The 18,180-nt window shown below is 39.0% G+C and overlaps 1 protein-coding gene across 2 annotated transcripts in view; it reads right to left on the minus strand.

Annotated features, from left to right (window-relative positions):
* The window catches only part of DPP10 (dipeptidyl peptidase like 10), a 434,600-nt gene that overhangs the window by 189,910 nt on the left and 226,510 nt on the right, over positions 1-18,180 (minus strand). For both annotated transcript variants that reach the window (XM_066190335.1, XM_066190334.1), the window contains exon 2: positions 4,850-4,964. In XM_066190335.1, coding sequence (XP_066046432.1) covers positions 4,850-4,964 — 115 coding nt within the window. The remainder of the gene's footprint in view (positions 1-4,849; positions 4,965-18,180) is intronic.

Here is an 18,180-nt window from a genome sequence, read left to right on the forward strand (position 1 = left end):
ACACTACAAAATAGCCTACTATCTCATTTTCATTTATAAATTTCATTGAATTATTCCTTGAAGGAATGATATTTCCAACGTTATTACACGATTTACCACAGATTTCTGTATTTTGGTCTGAAATTGTATATATATATTTATGTAAAGCAAATGACACAGATTACAGAAGATACAAACAAAAAAATCAAATGCTAAAGACTAAGTTACTACTTTTTAACTGCACATCCAATTAAAAACAGTTCAAGTACTGGCATATATTAATTCAAAGTGACAAACCCATTTGTGCTTACTAAACTAGAAGACTCTAAAACTTGAAATTAATGGCCTTGCTACTTTTCACGACTTTATAGGATATTATTTTTGCAGGTTAAATGCAGTCTAAACACCTCATAAAATCTGCCTTCTAACTTAGCAAATAAAACTAATAATTATGTACTGTAGCATGTCATTAACTAAAGCTCTCTACTGAATTTTCTGTGGAAAAAAAAAGTTTTAACACTAGAAATTAGGATAAAGGCTTGATGTTAAAAGCCATCTGAAAAGTGGAAAAACACCACTAGTAAATTGTATGCAAGCTAGCAGGTGTAACTGGGAATTAGCATAGCTTACTTTGTGTTATCATGACAAAGGAGGAAAAGTTGCCAGGAAGTAGTTGGATATCAAAACCTTCCTGCCAATTTACAGCAGTTACAGGGAGTCTGTACAGGATTGAACATAAACCTAAATCTTTTTTTCAGTAAATATCCACATTTAAAAAAAAAAAAAATCTAGTTTGCTTTCTTTTCCTTTAAGAGTAGTATGAGAGAGGGTATGGAGACGTCAGTCCTAACCCTCAACAGTTTATCTACTGGACATAATCCAAATGGATTCTCTTCCCAGAGCTTGATTTTACTCAACCCCTTCCACAATAAGCATTTTTCTGACCATTTATCTGACCTAAATGTTCTCTAAAGTAATTTTTCTGAAAAAGTGTCCTTTTTTCTCCATCATGTGTGAGTTTTCCTTGAGTCTATGATTAGAGGCAGGTGCCACTTTGCTCAACAGTAAGTGCACATATCAGCAGGCATGGTTTAAATGCCAACACCAATATCTCAGTAAGGGAGTTTGAGTCTTCCATACCTTCAGAAACTCTAAGTTAACATGAAGGTAGAACATGAAGGTCAGTCCCAAAAGGAAAAAAAAAACCTTTAAGTGTTGTGGCAAAACATCTGTACAGGGGAGGCCAAATCCATACAATTCTTAGGCTGTTTTTAAGTGGTTTTTCATATAAAAGCATTCAGCTGCTAAAACTTTCAATTGAACATTTGTCAGTTTTGAAATACAGGTCAACAGTGGCTGATCAGATAGGTCTTCACATAATTCCTACCAGGTGGAACATACTGTCATGATGCAAAGCAAGAACAAGTTGATTCAAAGGCAGGAGTGATTTAAAGGCACTGATATCTCAAAATCTACCTATGACTATTTCAGTACATGGAGGTGTGAGATGAAACCTCAAAAACATAAAATAGAATAAAAGCAGCAGAAGAAAGGTGCTTGTGGTATATTTATACTGACATCCAAACCAAATGATGGCATCTCGTGCACAGTCACCTGTGTCTCTGCACTGGCCACTAATACCAAACCTAAAGATATATTATTACGATTATTCCTAAGGTATTTTCTTTTGTTTTCTCTTAAATACTTCTCCGGCAATCCACTCCAAATATTAAACAAAAATCACTAGATTCATAATGCAGTTACCCGAGGGGACAGACAGGCTCCTGTTCTGAAACTTCCAAGTTTTTCCACCTCAGTCCTCTGCTTTAATGAGGACAGCTTCATTCTTGGCATCTCTGTGCACTTTCTTTGTCATTGCACTTTCCTAATTTTGAAACAAACCAGCAGGGACATTTGCCTGCAAGCCTTCTACTCCCAGGTATGGAGCAGTACAGCAATTTCTACTTGCTGAGAGCAATGGGGTTTATTTCATGTACTCCTTAGTCCACGGGGGCTCACAGAGAGTTCCTAAGGCCCAACAAGAGGTCACAGGGCTGAGAGTTCATTCAGACTCTGCCACTAATGTTTTATGTCACTGGATGGTTTGTTCTTCCACCTTTCCATCTCTTTGTTGAGAAGATTAAGACATTTATAGAGATTCTGAGTATTTTCATAGATGAAAAGCAAGATCAAATGATCAGAAATGTTACTAACATTGTTGGTAAAATACATTTACTCAAACCACGACCATAATTGTAACACAGAGGTTTCAGATTTGAACAAAAGCTAAGGTATTAATAGGTCAAAATACATCACTTATTTCGACAGACATCTTGGTTAGTATTGTATGGTCAAGTTATATTTCATGAAATAAAAGGTCATGCAAAAAAAAATCAATAATTTCTTTTAGTTTTATTACCCTTTCTATCTTCAGTGAAGCTAAAGCCTATTTGAAGTCTTTTGCAAATGAATTACACTTCCTTTTAAAAACATGCTATCTCATATGGAAGCATTGATCCCTCTATCAAAAGGCAGGAAAGCTGCTGCTCAAAATTTGAGACAAGTCAAATGACAACTGTTAGTGTACACAGACCTAAGAGTTTCTTATATTGTGGACAAAACAATCAAAACGATGTGTAAATAATTGCAGGCAAAAGATATCATTGCTGCTTTGTTTGGCGTATCAGTAAGTGCATTTTTGCCTCCAAAAAATACCAGTGAAACAATCAGGCTTCTGAGCAATAACCATCTGAAATTATCATCATTTCCATAAAAAGAAGCAGCATGATGTACAGTGTTTAGGGGAATTTACATGAAATCTAAAAAGCACCCATCCGTACAGGTGGAACTAAATAGGGAGAGCACTCTCTGATGCTCAAAATAGTACTAGAAATGAACACTGAAACATCCCAAGGTAACAAAGGACATTTGCACTGAACATCTTCATTCAGACCTATTATATTTTATGAGAAGGATTTTCAAACCCAAATGTTTATAATAACAAATTAGCATCATCTTGGATCTGAGCACTTCCACTAGAGCCAGATGTGAGGGGGTCTCTACTTTTTTCTTCCCCTCAAATCCTGGACATCCCAAAGTGATCTTAACACATATTCATGGCAAAGTAGCTTCAGCTAGAGTGCTTACTACCTGCCAACAGGCCAACAGAGTAGCAAAATATCTGCTTCCCAAACCATATTAATAATTCATAATAATCAAACAAATTAATAATGAAAGTGAAGGGGGAACAGTAATCATTAGGGCCAAAACAGGGCAAGTATCTATCATACAATGCACCTCCAAAGCTTTCCATGGTAAACATTTCCTCCCCACAAGAAAGCCCAGTTTTACAGACCTAGATTGTTCTGGGGCAAGGGGTTTTATTTATATCAAGCTTCACAGTCTCTATGGGATATCTTAGAGCATCTGAGCTGACAGAACTAGTTTTCACTCGCATGACTTGAATTGAAATGTAGGTCCCAGCTTACACAAGTTTTCAACCAAGACCTCTGGATTTTGAAACAGCCTCAGAGATGCTGTAATTCACTGAGCTTTTTAAACGTATTTTTTAAAAAGTTAACATCCCCCTAGGTTGTTTATTCCTTTTCCATGAGTGCATTCAAAGACTTCAGTTTACGTTTTTACATCATCAATAATTCTATATAGGTGTAAGAGCCACAACTGAAGGTTATTATTGTAGATTCCAGCAAACACTTGATATTTTACAAGTCTTCAAAAAAAAGCTACCTCTGCTCGAAACAAAAAACAGTCTTCTGTCTTAAAGTGTACCAGGTCACACTACTATGTGCCCTCAAAATCTCTTTTTAATTATTCCCTGAAGAAGGTTCCTATTCACTGAGACTTCAGCAGCACAACTTAGCTTTTACTTTTCTCTACATGATCTAAGTGGAAATAAGCAAATAGTAACTTTGGACAGCACCATGCATAAGGAGTAGATATTTACACAAAACAGGGGAAGCAGACTATCCATAGTGTCCCTGCATACTCTTTCCAGCTGCCACATCCCCTCTGACAAGCAAAGCTTTTTGATCCTTTCCCATTCAGCCTGACCACGTTCCTTTAGAGCAGCAGCACTCTGCTGCTGTCCTTGCTCATGCACAGGCTCAGCCAGCTTCCCTCGGTGATTTCACCTCGTGGCCAAACAGCCGGGAACCATTATTTGACTGAAAAGAGCTTTATTAACTTTCTGGTTTACACAAACTGAGCACTTGGATGGCGGGATATTTGCAGACCAATATTTACTATCTAGACATGCCATGCAAATCAGGCACTTTACACTCGAAAACTGGCAAAAGGATTTAAAGATTTTTTTTCTTTAAAACTTGTGCAGTGTTTGCTCTTTTTGTCTACTTCTTGCCCTCTCCTTTTTTTTTTTTTTTCTTTTTTTTTTCTGTGACTTAACCATTTCCCCTCTTTGTTTCTGAAAGAAAGAAAAGGGAAGCAGCTTGTGCATGTACATATGGAAGATCCATGTTGAGGATTCAGTGAGAAGTTGCATTCTTGGAACCAGTTTTCCGTGGCATACCATTTTCTCTTAGCTCATCTGTGAATCTGAAACTACACCAGAAACCAACAACAAACTCCTGAAGTCAGCTCACACCTGTTGAGGCTCACCAGGATTGCTGTAGGCCCCTCAAGGCCAACAAAATCCTAAGGACCTATTGCCAACCCCAAACATTTCTGCTCCTCAAGGCCTCTGGTAGCTCCCAAGTCCCTACAGGCACCAAATTTACAGTAGCCACAAAGTTAAAAATGTTTAAAGGCAAGAGACACTTCAACATTCATTGCTTTTGATGACTGCATTATGAATCACACACCTTTAATAAGAGAAAATAAAGAAGTAGGTTACCTGGGGTTAAAAGAATGACTGACATAGTGATGAGTGAACAAACAACTAGAATCACCAGCAGCGCAATAGCAATTCCCTTCCAGTTCCTCTGCGGAGGGCTGTTACTTCCAAGTTCCTACAGGAATGGAAAAGAATGAAATAAAAGGAAAAGACCACGTTTCATAAACATACATTTCCAGAACTATTAGTGACAGGAAAACTGCTCTGTGCACGCTCATAATCACAGCACAGGAGGTGATCATGATCCCTCCCTTCTCCACGGCACAGAGTCATCCAGAGGTGTGTAACTCTCATGCTTTTTTAATAGATCTCTTTCTTTTTTAAAAATGTATATATGTAATTTTATGCCCCTAAGAGACTATCAAATGATCTTATGCAAGCTGTCCAAAATACAACTGGTGTTAAAATGTCCTGAACATAAACTTCAGGACAATATCAACTAGCAGTTTGTAAGATAATTACAGGAATGAAACGCAGCAATTTACTGTAATTCTACCTAACATGGTATGGACCATAAAGGTTTAAATACACATCCTTTTTAATGCACACTATTAAACTTATTTGTAATAGAAAGCATTAGCAAAACTGCCTGAGGCTACAAGTATTCCATCTGAAGCTACAAGCTCTTTTTCTCTATGCAGTAGATCAACTGCAAACTGCTCCCCTATTAGTTATAAAAAAACCCCCCAGTAGCTTATAACAAACGTTAAATGAATGCTTCTTTAACTACCAGTGCAGTTAAGCCCACATCCTCTGCGGTTACAAGTTTAATTCCTGCCAGGCACCATTTACATTTCTTCAATAACAGCACTGCACTGCCCACGTTCATGGTACAGTTTGAGACCAAACAGCACATAAACATCCAACAACACAATGACTAAACTAGTACAATTGTTACTTACAACTCCAACCTTCCCTCACAGAAAACAGTATTTTTTCTATCTAGATTTGGCAAGCAGAAATGTTTCTTTGCCACAATGACATGTGCCTTTAGTATCTCAAAATTAAATACAATGGTAAGATTGCAAAAAAAAAAACAAACCAACAAACAAACAAAAGAAAGAGCAACAAAAAAAAAAAAAAAAGAAAAACCCACCTCCTCCTATGTTTTACAAGCTTCCAAAAGCATGGTAACATTTTTTCACATACACATGATTTCATTTTACATTTCTGGGTTATAGTGAGTTTGAAATGGGAAAGTCTTAACAGAAAGTGGCAATGTTCTTGTGCCTTCTTGGCTCACATACACCACTTCAGCATCACACATCACCCACAGCAGCAACTGTGTCTTTAACTTTTTAATGTTGTTTTTTTAGCCCCTTGCCAGTTCACTTCTACCTATAAAGGACAGTTCCCTCCCTGGCCCTCTTTCCAGAAAATAAAAGGGGAATTGCCCAACACAATCTCTAAGCAATCCCAGAGGGTATTCTCACAGCAGTCCTCAGCACATCACAGCTCCTAGGAAGGAACGTCCCCAGTTCCCCAACACATCTGCCCACTGGACCCATCGTCCTGCCCAGCCTGCCTGAGATTGCTCTTTTTTGGGATTTTTTAGCCTCACCAGAGCGGAAGAGCAGCCAGTCTGTCTCCTCAGTGCAGCCCCTACTCATGGCCGGTCACCACGAGCAGCTCCCTCAGCTGAGAGGTGTCAGCCTGTCCCTGCGCACACGCAAACCCAGCCTGGACTGCTCCCAGTCCTGTCAGCATCATGGAACCCTTTTATCGTCACAGAAGTCTCCTCTTGGGTGTTGGTACTGACCCCGTGTCAGGCAATGGATGATGTTCAGCAACAGCATGCAGAAGTGACTGAGGGCAGCTGCAGCACAGGATTTGTGGCCAGTCCCTCCCACAGTGAACTCTGCAGCTTTCCCGGGATCACCGTGTGGAAGAACCTGACTACCACAATCAACATCACGTCTGAGATACCTGTGGGGTTTTTACTGAGGTTCAGGAGCCCTCTCTTCAGCACTCAAGGGAAAAAGATGGTGTAAGCAGTAACTCCTGGCATCTGTCTCCTTTCTCCACCCCATTGCCCCTGTTTCCCAACCACTTTCAAGCCTGCCTGCTTCCCTCATTTTCTTTCCTACCTTCTGAAATACCGATTACCACAGCCTGTGCAGCCTTAGACACAGGTCTTCAAGGCCTGCATGACTGTTCCATCAGACCCTTTGGTGATCCCCAGGTTATGAGCATTGTGTAGTTCCACTGATGCCTTAAGTTTTAGCAGTCTTGCTCTTCAGGTTCTCTGGTGCCTAGGGGTGCAGTTCTGAGCCTCATATTAAGTGTCACTCAGCTCTTCACAGAGTAGGAAAACAAAACAAATCCTTTTCCTGCTGAAGACCAAGGACAACTTTCAGGCCCAAAAGCACAAACAACAGTCGGCTGAAGGGAGGAACAAGAAGGATGAGACCTCACAACCTGAAGCTGTAATTGGACAATTAAACCCCAATATGCAAATGGACCAAAACTTAGTGTGAGACCTCGTGACCGTTTTGTGACCATTCTTGGTCCACCTTGGTGTAGCCCTGGTCAGGCTCTTGTCCTGCCCAAGGTGAATCCTGGAGGCCTTTCAATAAATATCTACTTTATTCTCTAGCTCTGTCCAGTCTCTGTTTCAGGGCAGCCTTCCCAAGGCATCACCATCAGCCCTGGCCATGCTGACATTGCAGGGATCCACAGCTTTTCCACAAAAACACAGAATTTCTGCATCCTGCAAGTGCACTCAGATCCAAGCTATTATTTTCTCTTAAGTGAGAATTATTTTAAAGTGCTAATAGCACAGTCCAGGAAACACAAATTTTTTCTAAACATCACGGTATTAAATGGCTTATTTAAATGACACCGGACAGAGTCCAATTTAAGACAAGAACTAGAAGCTCACAGGACCAAGTGGTGGTGAGGGAACTGTAGTTTCCCTCAGAGCATCATGAAACCCTATTCCAAAGAACTGACTTTAGATGACAGAAGCTGGACAACTTGATGAATGTACCAAAGCTTCTAAAAAATGTACCAAGTCCTCATTAATCACAAGGTTCTTCTTTGCAGACATGAATATTGTTCAGTTTCTAAAAATAAAGCTTCATTTTAAATACTTCTGCAGATTTGTGCAAGAAGAATATCAAAGAGATGAATCAAGCACTGAGCTTGGTACCCAAAGCTTATTGGTACCCACAGTGAGAAAAAAAAGTTTCCAGCTAGCTGAAAACTTGGAGACTGACACAAAAAGAAGGACGTGCCTCAAATTACGATATTCTGTTTTAATAATTGGATAAAAATTACAAGTTGTGTCAAATTATTACATTAGAAATTATTAAATGTCATGACAATGTTTTGATATTGAGTGACAACATTGTTGTAAGACATTTATGAAGTTACTGTACATAAACAATATTTGATGAAATATTAGAAAAATTACTATAATAAAGTGAATTCACAGCACAGTCACTATCGAGGACATCTCCAATTAACTTTTTGATGCTAACCAATGCAACTCTTGGACTGGAACCCACAAAGTTTTAAAACAGTGTAAGCTGCAGTTCTTCAACAATAAAATATTTTTAGCCAGGCGCTGCTTTTCAAAATAGCCACAAGTGAAATGCAGTTAAATAGATCTTTGGACTGTGTGTCACTGGCAAGGAAGAAACTGTGATTTCTAAGTATGACAAGAGGATAGAGGCATTCAAGAGGAAACATCACAGAGAGCCATACAATGAGAAGCTTTTGACACCATGTAGTTTCCCCATAACTATCTGCTAATTGGCACATAACAACAATGCAGACGCAGATGGAGATTTAAGGATTTAATCTTCTAAATAGGGTCTTCTATTAACATGCTTTGAAAAAATACCAACTCTCTAATATGGTGGTTTATATAGAACACTATATAATGTTATTATAGATTTTACAGTCTAACTCTAATGAATCAGAAAATGTCTGCACAAAGAATAATACAATTGCAAGTTTTCTCATTATTTATAGTAGCATCTTCACAAACCATTTAATTGCACTGTCGCCAAAAACAATCCTCAAGTAATACATATTTCTGAATGTTAATTGTGATTGAGTAATACCTTACTAAAACACAACTACAAAGAGAAAAATGAAACACTGCATGCACAAAACCACCGTACATCAGCGTTAGAGATTCCAATGGCTACTGCTGCCAAATGCTAAAGACCACATTTATCAAGAGCTTACAAGCTCTCACCATCAGGGATCTCAAGGCATGCAAAGGAGGACAAAGCCTAAAGTTTCTGCTTTGTGATTGTCCCCATTCAACCAAAAGACCCCTAAAACCCTGGTCTTAAGACAGCATGCACCAAATGTGTGATACAGCATTAACAGAGATTGCAAATCCTGCAGCAGTAACCAAAAGAATGGCTAAACCAAAAACCTGCAGAGACTGGGTGTGGGAGGGAGGACAGGTTGAGGAAAACATGGATCATTTAAACCCTTCTGCATCCTTCTACACTAAAACCCACTCAATGTTGCAAAACAAGGTATTTCTGAGGGAAATGCTGAAAAAATCCATCCAGTAAATAAATATGCAAAGCAAATATAATTCTAACAGGCTGAAGTATCTTTCTCTCTCCTTTCCTAGGCTGTTTTCTAAATACATAGCCCATCTCCAAACACAGTTTACAGGCTGATGACAAACTGATTCACTACAGGCATGAAAATCTTTTAAGCAGCAGCAAGACACGGCTTTGAATATCACAATCTATGGCACAGAATCATACATGGTTTGGCTTGGAAGGGATCTTAAAGATCAGCTCAGTCCAACCCCCCTGGACCTTCCACTGGACCAGCTTGATCAAAGCTCATCCAGACTGGCCTCAGACACTGCCAGGAATCCCACAGCTTCTCCCAGGAGCCTATTCCAGTGCCACATCCTCACAGAGAAGAATTTCTTTCTTATGTCTAATGTAAGCCTGCCCCTTTCAATGTAAAGCCATTCTCCCTTGTTCTGTCACTGCAAGCCCTTGTAAAAACTCCCTCTCCAGCTCTCTTGTAACCCCTTTGGCTACTGGAAGTTGCCATAAAGTTTCCACAGAGCTTTTGCTACTCCAGGCTGAACTGCCCCACTTCTCTCAGCCTGTCTCTGCAAGAGAGGTGCTCCAGCTTCCCCTGAGCATCTTTGTGGAAAGGCAGAATCCCTTCCCTCCCCTGCTGCCCAGGGAGTTTTGGATGCAGCCCAGGATGCAGCTGGATTTCTGATTTCTGGGCTGGGTCAGGTTGAGTTTTTCATTCACCAGCACCCCCAAATCCTTTTCCTCAGGGCTGCTCTCAATCCATTCTCTGCCCAGCCTTTATTTGTGCTTGGAAATCCCATATGGAGGGCTTTGCACTTGGCCTTGATGAACTTGAACACAGGCCCATCTCTCCAGCCTGTCAAGGTCCCAAGGATGTCACATGGGACAGTGTCAAAGGTCTTGCACAAGTCCATTGCCTTTTTCCCTGATACATCAATGCTGTAACCCTGTCCTACAAGGCTGTAGCCTCATTCAGAAATACTGAGGTTTTGTTCTCTGTTTTTGAATGAAATACAGATTCTGACATGGATGTTTCATATTCGGAATAAAAAACTATGAAATTGCCTCCATAATGGCTGCATTACACAAGACTGAAAAAAAAAAAAAAAAGACCTGACCCAAGTTCCTATTACAATGGAAATAAAAAAAGAAAACTAAATTCCATTAGATTTATTTCATATAAAAATATTTTTTATCCCTTTACACAAAAATGTAAGCACATATTTTAAGTAGTATTGGTGATACTGATTTGAGAAAAAAAATCACTCAGAATTAAGAGCCTTCTGGTAGAAGAACACACAAAAAACTTTTAAATATTTCCAAATTTCTACCTGAATAAACTTACAATCTTTCTTGTTAGCAGCATAACCAAAAAAAAAAAAAACCACAGCTTTCTTCCTAAAGCTTATCGAGTCACATAGTTTTATTGTTAATCAATGAGGATAAAAAGTCTTTAAGACATAATTTTTCCAGCAAGTGTGTACAACTAAGGTTGTTGTAAGAGAACAAAAGGTCAGAAAATATTGGCATAACATTCTCCATTAGTAAGTCAGGTTTCTGAATTATCCTAACAGCATTTTCCAGATTTCTTGGAAAACTCTCTGTGTAAACCACAGTACAATTTCCACCATGGAAATAATGCCTGGTGAGAATGGCTGCTGGAAGCAGGAGAAGAAGTGAACCCTCAACTTTCAGACACAAGCTAACCCTGGGAGTGGCATTTAACCAAACTGCTTTTTCTCATATAGCTCCTGCCCATGCTGCAATAACCCAGCTGATAAATGGTGGGATGAGCAGAAAATATGCATTTCTTTATAAAAGTTAAGGGCAAGAACTCAAGCACTTCTAACTATTTCTGCTGGGCTCAGTTCAAACTGAAAGCAGAGATTCTGCCATAATTTCTGCAGTCCGGAGTGAACTTTACCAGGCTGATGTGTCCCAGTCCAGGTCTGCAGATGCACATTGGTGTTTACCCCTGGACTGGGGGAATTTGGAACACAAAACCCACCAGCACTGAGCTCCAGCAGTGTCTGGTGCCTGCCTGGTTTTGTGTTGAGGCAGGTGAAAGATCTTAGAGGAGCTTTGGACTGTAGCAGATTTGGGCTGTAGCAGTTTCTGCCAGCATGGCATCTCCTGATGCCTTGAATAAATCATCTGCATTCTTTTGTCTCTTCTTTTTCTTTTTCTTTTTTTTAATGCTGTTCTGTCACCAGGACAAAGCCTACAGAGAAAAGCACTGAGGAGAATCACAGCATCCCCTTATTTTGGCAAGAATTTCAAGGGCAAAGTGCATTAGAGTAGGAAAAGCAAATGTAATTTGCTTTGCAGTAGGAATGAGAGAGAGTTTCACTCTGTGGCTTAGATGGTATCACAACAATATCACTTCATTAAACTCTTGCCATTTGCATTCCCCAAACATAAAAAAAAAAAAAGGTGACAAATGAAAAAAAGGCAAATAAATTCATGTCACATTTCAGGTGGTTTAAAAGACAGACTCAATACACTTATAATAGAAAGACTGCAGTCTTTCCAAAGCTCTTTATAGAGCTGGGCTTGCAACTGATATTAAGTACTACCTGCCCTGGGTTTGCAGTGTGCTATTTGAAGGGAAATTACCCCAGCAAGCCTTCTGATTTTGTGATTAAGTGATTGTGTCCATTTCTTTCCAGCTGTTTTTGACTAATCCCATGGCCTAGATAGCAAGAGAGACTAAAAGACAGATCCACAAAGTGGCACAGGATAGTTCTAATCCATTTGCATAAGTACCTATCATTTTCATCCCTCATGTTCCCTTTACAATCCGCTGTGTTATAAGATCCTGTTGCTACAGTTCTTGTCTCAATGATTATGGTCACACAATTGCTTTCCCCGGTCAATATCTTTATTCATGAAAACATTGGCACTTCTTTTCAGAGTCATTGTAAAATGCCACTTTCAGAGGAATGCAGGATTCTGTCAGCTCTGTGGATAACGGGCATTTGAAAAAGAGAGCAACTTGTCAGCAATTACCCTGCTCAGAACAGGTGCAGGGTTTGGATATGGGAACAATCTGTCTTCATATTTTTATTTCTTTGCGCTGCACTGGTAGAACAAAGGCCTCCTTTTGCAGAGCCAAACTGAAAGCAAATCCAGACCAAAACAACTAAAACAAACCCAAACCCACCCCTCCTCAGTAAGAATAAACTAAAGCAATTGTACACATACAAGTCATTCTGAGAAGCATTGATCACTCATGCTGGTTATTAACCTTAAAAAACATTTTGTGCTTCCTTCCAGATTGATCATTTTTGCTCTAAGGAGAGAGATCTTTTTCTTGGACCCGCAAGTGTCCATTCATGAACTGGATTTTTGGTTATTTGGGGTATTTTGGAACAGCTTTGTCAACACTCTTAGTACCAACAACTCACAAATAAAAAAGACCAGAAACATTTATGGAATCTATTTCATGTATTATGGCCAACATTAAGAATACATTCCACATCTTCCCTCTCATTTTGCAGTGTACCTTGTAACACTTACCCAAAGACAATGAGCCAGCTATTAAACTAGACAATCAAGTAAAAGCTCAACTTCTAAAACATTCTGCTGATACCCTTGTTCAAGGTCTTACCACAGCAGATGAGTTTCAACCTTAGGTCATCATTCCTGCAAGTCACAAATACAAAAGCAGAGATGGGTCAGCACAACTGATCAAAACAGTGTGGCACTTGCACACAGTGGAAACCTGTGGCCATCTGCTTTTTTTTTGTTGTTTTTATCTAAAACAGTAGCATTCAAACAGGGAGGGAGGGAAGTAAACTCTCACAGTCCTCAACATAAAAGAATCTATGGAAAATGCAGGCCATGGAAAATACGCCATAAGTACTGCTGAGCAGCTGAGGCGGAGGGAGGCTTGAATAAAGTGAACAATAGATGACAGAACTGGTTTGTACCTAAAAGAAAAGGAGCAGTCACAACGCAGAGAGAAGCTGCAGCAGGCAAGGGAGCTCCTCAGGCTTTTGGGAGCTGAGCTCAATGCAAGGCACCTCGATGAAGAGGTATAATGCCACCATCAGAGGCAACTTCACTGAGCCCCAGGATTTCAGAGTTGTTATCCCTCCTCATCCTATGTTCACAATATTTTATACTTTGTTTCTAACAAAGTTTCAGAAGTTAAAAAAAAAACTGTACTCTTTCCTTTCAGTCCAGCAGAAATACCTGCAGAGCTGGGGAGAAAAATAAAAGTTCTGACAAGATGTGAAGAAGCATCTTGAGACTAAGAAGTACAGTGGGACATGAAAGCTACAGGAAGGCACCTATGGGGATTTCTGCAAATTCCTGAGGATAATAACAGCTAATGAACAGCTGCTTTATTAAATATGACTCCAACCTCCCCTGCAAATCTCTCCTCCAGAAGAGTTTCACACTCCTTGGAGTGACTGAGGCTCACCAACTGCTCTGCTCTGACTTCAGGTTATGTTCCTTGTGTCCTCACCAGACCAAAGCCCCAATACTCACACCATGCTATGTGTTCTTTTCTTCACATCAGTCTCATCTGGAAGCTAATGAGATTTTTGTCTGATTAGGAAAAGCCATCTCTGTATCTTGAAGATTGCCTGCAAGATCCCATGGAAATAAAGCAAGGGGTTCTTTTCCAATGAGCCCGTGCACCATGAGCATCTACAGGAACTCAACAGCCCATCTGCCATAATTAAAGAAAATCCTTAGAATTATTTTACTAAAGCAAGTAAGGCCAAGGACAGAAAAAGACGCAGCAGCAGGCATAAACACGATTTTATCCAGGTTACTATGATGTGACACAAGAAGTCTGTATTAAAACTGCCACATCTGTTTATGGCCAAAAAGGTATTTTCACATATTTCTATTGATCCCAAGTTTAATGAAATGTCACAGAATAGTAAAATATGTCTCCCATTCTTAGCACATTGAAGAAAAATCCCCCAACCAAGTAAAATAACATATCTCAAGAGAAAGGGACTTAAAAAATAAATGAATACAGGCCATCCACGTTGCATACCTATAGATCTTTCTACAGATATAACAAAGTTATTTGCTGGAATTTGTACTTTTCATTGCTCAGAAACAATGTTATACTTTGCCTGATTGCTTAAAAAAAAAGGCTTTACACATATTTTTATTTCCCGATATTTTGGCAAGGTTCCGTAAGAGATGTTTTTTAGGACTGACATCAACAATTTCAGCATTAATATGCAACAATTAATTTCAGCATTAATAACACAACACCACAGTTCACTGAAGGCTGGATAAACAGCAAAGTTTACCAAACTGCAGCAATATCACAAAGTCACATTCAGATCTATCCCACGTAATTGTACAATTTAAATTTAACATTTTTACCATTTTTAATGGTAAAAACCTGCACTGGTGCATGACTTTCAAGTAAGTTCACTGTTAGATTAGAAAAAACAAAATTGGCTTTTGGAGTTTCTCACTGTTCGGGTATCTGTACACATGCTTAATTTTTTGCCATTTAAGAGTCCTGGAGAATGGATCTGACAGAAACTTTTTTTTAGATGAATGAGATTACATCAGGATTTATCAAACTATAGACCACATTTGTAAAGGTTATTTTGCAAATTTACATCAGTATTTTTCTATTTGTTTTCAGATTCACATATAAATTACATGCTAATAAAACAGGTAGTTCAAATCCAAATGTGCTTTAATGAGACTCTGCGCACATACATATGTACACACAAGCACATATCACTGAATATATATAGAGATAAATATTATTCAAGTCAACATTCCTATAAATAAATAAGAATGTCAATAAACCAAGGCGTGTCAGGGCCGGAGAAGGCAAAACAAACACAATCTCTGTGTTTAGAGGGATCTAAAGCAGCAGAAAGTTACATGAGATTCCCAAGCTCGGGTGAGAATGGGAAACCAGCAACTCTTTTCGTAAATATCCATCAACAAAACTGTAGCAAGCAAAAGTACTGAGTCAGTATCACTGGACTCTAACTGGAAATTAATAATTTCATTTTTCCCAGTCTGCTTCACCATTAAATTACCTGTTTTTCCAGGAAACTGAATTCTATTTAAAGCAGCAGAATATCATGATTTTATGAGCAGAAATAAAGATATGGTTTTCTCCTGCACTTTTTAGTTGAAAAAAAGAACAGGAAATTTGTAGATTTAATACATTATACTATGTTACACAGAATTAATATAGACATAATGACCCAGCAGAGCCAAGATCACATTTCACTTAAAAACAGTGCAAGTCCTCACAGCACTAAGGACATCACATTGCTCCATACACACACAGAGAGCCTATAAAAAAGCATTTATAGACAGACAATGGGTCACAAAATCATCTCTTTACATATATTCCACTCAATTAAAGCAAATTTAGTACAAGGATGAAAAAAACATCAGGAATTGCTTGGCTGTTTTACCAGATTCATTGATTTTTTTTCAGTACGCTTCCAGATAATGTAAAAAATTCAGCTTTTCCTTCCCTGCAAAGTCATTTTACCTAATAGCCAAACCCATCTACCTAAAACACCTCAAAAGCCTTTATCCATTATGTTTCTTCGGGAAATGTGAGCCACCCAATAAGTCAAGGAGCTCCTGCTGGCAAAATTTTCCAGATGCTGTTTTCACTGAAAAACAAAGAAATGCATAGATACACTGAGGACTGCTCAAGGAGCAACTCAAATAAACCTTTGATTGTAGGGATAAATAATCCCTAATACAATAAGAGTGTCAAGAACAGCAGTGATGTTGTCAAGCACTCCATATACGCTTTAATATTTTTACTAATAAAGGTGAGAGCATATCATTATCTTAGAAATTTTGGCAGAAATCCACCCAAACTATGAGTTTTGACTTGGAGAAAGGAATGAATGGCACCTTTCATTTTCTTCAGAGTAATGTCTTCTTTCTCTCAGATTCCAATGACAAATATGTCAAGGATGATCTCTATAAAACACATAATATCTATTTCTTTTGGGTTTCTTGCCATTTAGAAGTTAGAAGAGTTATAATTAGAGTTCTGAGAAACAGAGATAGAAGAGAAAGATCTTACCAATGCAGGAATGGGCACCTGCCTTTGGCAGAGCTGTTACACTAAAGGGGGTGAAAAGTTCCAAGCAGCCCTGCCACTGAATTTTCCAATAATGCACTGGAAGGTCATTTGTTGTCTACAGATCCAGTACTCACAACAGACACTCTGCTCAAAATCTCTCCTTGACTCGGAGCTTTAATATGAGAGCCAGATAATTCATTCAGATCCATTTCAACAGCTCCTACTGAAATGTCTGGAGGCAAATATTTGACTCGAATGAAGGTGTTGGGCTGTAACGCTGCGGCTTTCCTTTATATTATAGGCCTTGAATAAAATGGATTCTTGTGATATTCCATGGTTCCCCAGATTAATAATTTGAAATGTATCAACCTTCACTTCCTTTTTCTAACCTTAGATTTTAACAAGAATGAATAAACATATTCAGTGTTTATACTGAATAAACTCAATTTATTGTTCATACTCAATAACAAGCTGCTAGAATTCAGAATCCAGACCTATATGGCCAACTAAAATGAACAATTTAATTAATAAGCTACAAAAGGAATTTTCCCAGATTTCTGCCAGGCAAAAATGGGTTCACAGGTAATCTTGAATGTTCATAAAATACAAACCACTTTCAGAGCACAAACAAAAAAACAAACAAAACAAAAAAACCCAAACGAACAAAAAAAGAAGAAGCCCAACAAATTAAAGCAAACAAACCACCCACAGAAGAGAAGTCTGGATTTTATCACAGATAAGTGGCAGTGATTAAGAAATGTATTTTCCAACTGATGGAAACTTGCCAATAATTAGTTTTTAGCTAATTTACAAAAAGTGGAACTGTAACAAAAGTGTTGGTGTAGCCAATACCTGATTTTTTTCAGGAAAATTTCCTTCTTCACATTTTGGGTTGATTTGACACCTGTGGGGTTTCTTCCTGTTTTCTGCAGCTCACAGCACCGTATGCTCCTTATTCCCTCCCGAGGAACTGAATGATCTTTTACATCCCTGTCTCCTTTGTGTAAACAACTTACCAAATTTCCTGGAAGCAGCTATATTACAACTTCTGAGACTGCAAATTCAGGCAGCTCTAGCTGCTCCCACAGGATCAAAATTTTGAGGGATATTAAAACTAGCAGAGCTCTTTGAAGCTGACCTGATACACACCAAGAGACAAAGCCAGCAGCTGGCTGCAAGCTGCACCCGGGAATTCTGACTGCAGTGGCCCTTGGAGAGAACAACTCCTCAAGTCACAGCGTGTGGAGATGTGCAGCCAAATCCTTGTGGCTCTCTGCTGGGCACAGGGTATTGAAAATAAAAATCAGCACTAAAGTAGCTCTGGTGCAGCACCTTGAGTAGGGAAACAAAGCCCAGCGACTGTGCTCCATCCTTTCAAATTTCTCCACCTACTCAATCAGAATACATGAAAAAAACAAAAACAAAAACAAAAACAAAACAAAACAAAAAAAAAAAACCCAACCAACCAAAATCCCAAGAGCAAAACAACCCAGAAGTGGCTCTGACAAAGCTGAGTCGGACCCAAGTTGGTCTGACAGACCAGCTGGTTGAAAATCTGGTATTTCCTCACCTCTGCCCCCAGTGTTACTGCTCATCACAAGCCTTACAAATCACTCCATCACACTCGTAGCAACAGAGGGCCCCAAGGCATTTTTCTGTGCACAGTCTGCTCACCCAGACTTGGTTGGGGATTAATGGGGACAACTGTGATTTTTTTAATCGTTATTTCGTCATGGAAACTA

The sequence above is a fragment of the Chamaea fasciata genome, unplaced genomic scaffold, assembly GCF_029207755.1.
Source record: "Chamaea fasciata isolate MVZ Bird 193981 ecotype frontalis unplaced genomic scaffold, bChaFas1.0.hap1 SCAF_8, whole genome shotgun sequence".
Lineage (NCBI taxonomy): Eukaryota > Metazoa > Chordata > Aves > Passeriformes > Sylviidae > Chamaea > Chamaea fasciata.